Source organism: Apostichopus japonicus, chromosome 10 (assembly GCF_037975245.1).
Source record: "Apostichopus japonicus isolate 1M-3 chromosome 10, ASM3797524v1, whole genome shotgun sequence".
In the NCBI taxonomy this organism is placed as follows: Eukaryota; Metazoa; Echinodermata; class Holothuroidea; order Aspidochirotida; family Stichopodidae; genus Apostichopus; species Apostichopus japonicus.
This window is the reverse complement of record NC_092570.1, coordinates 14,782,519-14,788,518: the sequence shown is the minus strand read 5'-3', so window position 1 is coordinate 14,788,518 and position 6,000 is coordinate 14,782,519. Positions and strand designations below refer to the sequence as shown.

General features: G+C 38.9%; 1 protein-coding gene across 5 annotated transcripts in view; it reads right to left on the bottom strand.

Annotated features, from left to right (window-relative positions):
- Positions 1-3,867: 3,867 nt before the first annotated feature.
- Positions 3,868-6,000, bottom strand: part of LOC139975284 (protein unc-80 homolog) — a 76,509-nt gene continuing 74,376 nt past the window's right edge. For 4 of the 5 annotated variants that reach the window (XM_071983069.1, XM_071983072.1, XM_071983074.1 and 1 more), the window contains 2 exons: positions 5,106-5,870; positions 3,868-5,008 (listed from right to left, as the gene is read on the bottom strand). In XM_071983069.1, the coding sequence (XP_071839170.1) occupies positions 5,659-5,870 (212 nt within the window). In that variant the 3' untranslated portion in view covers positions 3,868-5,008; positions 5,106-5,658. The remainder of the gene's footprint in view (positions 5,009-5,105; positions 5,871-6,000) is intronic. The other variant, XM_071983070.1, reaches the window with a different exon arrangement.

Genomic DNA, 6,000 nt, shown 5'->3' with positions numbered 1-6,000 from the left:
CCCTCTTTAGGGATACGGACGACAATGAGAGTGTCAAAGTGTATCCTGTTAGGGAGCCAGGGGTCGTATCTATCAAAATCCAGTTTGTTTGGTGCGGCATAAATATGTTCAGTTTATGCAATTTGACTGTAATTCAAGGGCGGCGGAAGCACTTTTAATCTGGGGGGCACCGACATCAAAGGGCACTTTGCAGAAATTCGATTGGACCGATGCAGCCTTATATTTAGTACCCTTTATAACTCTTATTGTATTATCTTATTTGCGTATACACATCACTCCATCAACGCCCCGTCCCCCCCCCCCTAATGAAAAACGCATACTAGCACTGCAATATCCAATGTGCAAATTGGGAAACAAGGAACAAGTTTTCTTTTGAGACAAAATGAGGTGAAATCATGCTAGTTGCTAATGTAGGAATCTTCTGAATTAGAGTTTATTTCTTGTTAATATCTTAACAATTTTTTTTCCATTCGAGATAGCTTCGAGTTTGACCCACAGGCGAAGCCAGGATTTGCAAAGTTGTATGCACGACTATCTGAGCGGAGCGCCACCATCAGTTGGCGCGGAGCGTACAAGAACATTTTTGGTTTTACAAACCCCTCAGATGGCCGGAAACGGCCCTTCCCGAGTGTTCATTCTGGTTCCCTGGCCTCTTGCTAACTTGAGACACCTCAATTTTTATGTAGAAAAAGGGCACATTTTTAACCTGAGGAAAAGTGGGGGGCACGTGCCCTCTGTGCCCCCCCCCCCGGTTCCGCCGCCCTTGCTGTAATTAGCCAGTCTTAGCACAATACTGATATTACGACTATCGAGAGAATAGGGCCCTCTTTGGGGATATACGGACGGCAATGAGAGGGTCAAAATGTATCCCGTTAGGGAGCCAGAGGTCGTATCTATCAAAATCCAGTATGTTTGGTCCGGCATAAATATGTTCAGTTTATGCAATTTGACTGTAATAAGCCAGTCTTAGCACAATACTGATATTACGACTATCGAGAGAATAGGGCCCTCTTTGGGGATACGGACGGCAATGAGGTGGTCAAAATGTATCCTGTTAGGGAGCCAGAGGTCGTATCTATCAAAATCCAGTATGTTTGGTCCGGCATAAATATGTTCAGTTTATGCAATTCGACTGTAATTAGACAGTCTTAGTACAATACTGATATTACGACTATCGAGAGAATAGGGCCCTCTTTGGGGATACGGACGGAAATGAGGGGTACAAAATGTTTCCTGATACGGAGCCAGGGGTCGTATCTATCAAATTCTAGTATGTTTGGCGCGGCATAAATATGTTAAGCTTATGCAATTTGACTGTAATTAGCCAGTCTTAGAACTGAACTGATTTTATGACTATCGAAAGACAAGAGCCTGCATTGGGAAAACGGACGGCAATGAGAGGGTCAAGATGTATCGTTAGGGAGCCAGGGGTCGTATCTGTCAAAATGCAGTATTTTTTTGATCCGGCATAAATATGTTAAGGTTATGCAATTTGGCTGTAATCGGACGCCAGTCTTAGAAACATACTAATGTTACCACTTTTAACACGTTTTCATGATAAACCGTTAAAACACTTGACCACCCATCATATGAATCAGTGCTACGAATTATTCGAAACAGTACACAAGTTAGTGTTTTCTGGGGTTTTATTGTTGCAAATCTAGCGTTTATTTGTCACATGTCGCTGGTCACCCTGGCAAAAAAAGTTTTCTCATTGACTTTGTACACGCTACAACTCCCAAATTTCCACGTTGACTTTGTACACAGAATATCCTGCTAGCAGAATATCCTGCTAACTTCAGGTGGGTTCATACTGCCTGTATACATATTCGATTACAGTCCACGAGACCGAAGGTCCGCGAGACCGAAGGTCCGCGAGACCGAAAATAAAAAAAGGTCCGCGAGACCGAAGGTCCGCGAGACCGAAATTAAAAGGTCTCGCGGACCTTCGGTCTCGCGGACTGTAATCGATTCTTTAGCATAAACGATAGTGGCTTTGTAATTTATATAGAGACTGTGTGTATACGGTAATTCTCACAATATAACTCCATTTCAATTAGATCCTTTCATCGTTCAAAGCTGTTTCAAAGTTATGGTTACAAAGATAAAACGGTGATCATATAGATGTCATTTTGATCTTAGTAATACAGTGAAAAGCAGTGTGATGTGACAAACAATAATTCACAATGACAGAGGCTGACAACTGGCTTCTTCTACTAAATGTGATACATCAAAATACTAAATATGACATCTGTCCTTGTTAAAATATTGTGATGAACAATGGTTTCCACAATTTGACCCCTGGTGAACTCAACGAATATATGACCTCCGCCCACAACATAAGGCTCAATATCACAATATTGGGACTACTAGCCCCCTTCATCATCTACATGGCTGGCTAGTGAATGCCAGCTGAACATACACTCTCAGGCGCGTATCCAGGGAGAGGCGTTGGGGCGTGCGCCCCCCGGGTAAGAAAAAGAGGAGAGAAAAAGAAAAGAGAAGAAAGAGAAAAAAGAAGGGAAAAAAAGAGGAGGAAAGGAGAGGAAGGAAGGGAAAAGAAAGAGAGAAAAGAAGAAAGGGAGAAAAGGAGGGAGCAGAAGAAAAACGCTAAGACATCGCCAAGATGGTGGCGCTCCGCTTAGATAGTACTTTGCGCCCCCCGGGTTAGAAAATCCTGGATACGCCCCTGAAATAGATACAGTATGAAGCGCTATAGCAAGGATTGTCCAATGAGAATCATACTTTAGTATAGGCTAACATCGTTGCTTGATTGCGAATGAGAACTGACTATCTCGGCGAGCAGTGTTGCATAATTTTCAACTGTTTAGGTTGTATGGTACAAGTTATACATTGATATACTGTACACTAGGATATTGCATCTGTCAGTTGCGGGTGGTTAACCCCTCCCTCCCTCCCTCTGCCCCCCCCACCCCCTTGCTTTATTCAGGGTGAGGAGAACCCCTAGAAATCTACGAGTCCTAGAAAGGAGATCAGAATTTCCCTATCCCATCCCACGTCCATAAAGAACCCGACCCCCCCCCCCCTTTTTGTGTTACTTGTGATACTGCTCAATGTAAACATGGAATACTAACCACTTGTTTCTTTTACTTCATAATATCTCCTGCAAACCTAGAGAGACAAACTAGTCCCTGAAGTAGTTTTCAATGAAGCAGACGATTGAAAGATAGTAACTACATTTCAAGTAAAGACAAATCAGGCAGACAGACACAAAAACGTATTTGGTTTAGCAGAGTGTAATGAAAACCTGTCATACAATATCCACCAAACATGCACACTCATTTTTCAGCCCTCCGCAATAGTTAAGCACCATGCACTCCTAAATTGGCACTGCCATAATATTTATATCTTTAAAATTCTCAGGGTATAAACGAAAAAAACAGACCATCTATGATTAAAGTGATATATTAAAGTATAAAATTATGGTACTTAGGTTACACATATATTATAGGCAAGCGAATAATGATCCCATCATGATACCACCTAAAGGTTGGCTAGTCATATATGTTGGGTAGCACTGCTCAATGGTGTATGTTTACGGCACCATTGTTGTATTAAGAGTAATTCCTGTACATTACTCAGCATTTAGAAATGCCATTAAGAAGCAAGTTTCACCCAAAATACAGCACCAGGTTGCAAAACAAAGAATCAGTTCTTCTCTATACCTTGACTGAAGCAAAATCATGCTGCTGATACCATGCATTTTGTGTGATATGGTGTCAGAAGAGGGATTTTATGTGATTATATGGTGTCAGAAGTGGGATTTGGCATTAGTCCAAGGAAAATTGAGATGTAGTCACCACTGCATGGCAAAACACTAATTTTTTTTAACATTACTCCATGATCTAATTGTATTCTAAATTTCATACTACTGATTGCCAATATAGGGTGGAAAACACAATTAAGTTGCTCCAAAATATCAAGGTTCAAATTTGGAAATGCATGCACACAAGCACATATTTGTCATCAACGACAAATTTATTCCTAAAACACCATCACCAACAATTAATTAGGTCACAATTCTTCCAATATATGTTGACAAAGGAAAATAATAACAATTTTGATAATACTAGCCCATTCACGTACTACTGATTTAAACACATTTTCCTCTTTGTCATGCTTCACATTTTAGAAACGTTTTCAAGAAATGCCAAATATTAACTGCAAAAATCAACAAGAAGCAAAAAACAAGAAAACAAAAAGTATAAATTGCCAAAAATAGAAAGAGATAATAGCCTTGAAGTACTAATGTGGCTTTAAAAGTTGATGAATGAAATACACCGTTTTGTGTATTTCTAAATATCTTTAACAAAAATGTAGGCATAGAACATTGATATCCAAGCAGAATGCAGATTTTTGATGTTAATTTTATTAGATTTGTCTTTTCTTATAAATATGGCAGCTGTACACATCCCCCTCATCCATATATATAAAATTATCACTTTTGGCATGTTTCCACTAGTACATTTGGTCCAGTTCAATTAACATTCCTTTTCAATAATATTCTCAACCATTTTCAGTCATTTTCAAATCCTACATTTGATGCATACAAACAAGCCATACAGTTCACACACACGAGACAGAAAAAAAAAAAAAAAAAGAAAGTTGATCACTTTTAACATTATTCAAATTATAAAACGAGCAGTACTATTAATATTGTATTAAGATTTGATGCATAATAATCATTTGAAAAGAAAACAAAGTAATACATTTAGTTACTGTACTCTATCAATTTGAATCTCTTTATATTATCAAATAAAGGTTTGTATTAGAGAAATTAAAAATGAACAGCTTCCACATACTAACATTTTAAAAGCCATTATTTTCACTTAAGGAGATCCTTGGGCTATTTATAACCTTTAATATACTGTAGGAGGACTAAAACAAGTCTTTAAAAAGACATCACAAGTTTACTAATGCTTTAGATTTAAAGTTTGGTGTTAACACCTTGCTTTGTCTTTTGACACCTTGCTTTGTCTTTTGACACCTTGCTTTGTCTTTTGACACCATGCTTTGTATTTGACACCATGCTTTGTCTTTTGACACCTTGCTGTCTTTTGACACTTCGCTTTGTCTTTTGACACCTTGCTTTTGTCCTTTGACACCTTGCTTTGTCTTTTGACACTTTGCTTTGTCTTTTGACACCTTGCTTTGTCTTTTGACACTTCGCTTTGTCTTTTGACACCTAGCTTTTGTCCTTTGACACCTTGCTTTGTTTTTTGACACTTCGCTTTGTCTTTTGACACCTTGCTTTTGTCCTTTGACACCTTGCTTTGTCTTTTGACAACATGCTTTGTCTTTTGACACTTTGCTTTGTCTTTTGACTTTGTGTGGGATTTAAAAATGTCTGATATCATGTTTCAAAGTTCTTAACATCAGACGGTCCTGGGTCTAAGTTTATAGTTACAACCATGTTTTTAATTTCATAATGACATCATGAAGAGAGTTACAAAAGGTTACTAGTGAAGATCCTCCCATCCTTCCCCTTGAAGCAATATGATATTACATATTCTCAAAATAATAATAATAATATTGATAATATACGATTAACATGATTTCGTCTTTATAATTGTTGGTTAGCATATGTTCTTTCACACTGCTTATTTGACATAGCAGTAGATGGTGATGGCTGGCTGGTTACACTCTGGTGTCATGAGTTAAGGCTGTAGCTTCGGTGGGCGTGGCCTCTGGTTCAGCCATTTCCAGCAGGTGGACCCTCTCTTGCTGGTTCTCTAGGTCCTCATCAGTATCGCTGGTGGGGCCCTGGGTCCTTGTAGATGATAATAGGTGACTCTGCTCTGTAGAACAGTCTTCCGCTGAAGTGTCGTCTGTTTTCTCTAAGAGAGTTTCTGTACGGTGAGATGAAGTAATGTTACATTTCAAATATCTGAGAAGATATTCAATTCTGTCATTGCTCTTTATCGTACAAATGATGACCACTGCTGATTTGTAAACTAGGCTTAGTTAATTTCCTAGGAT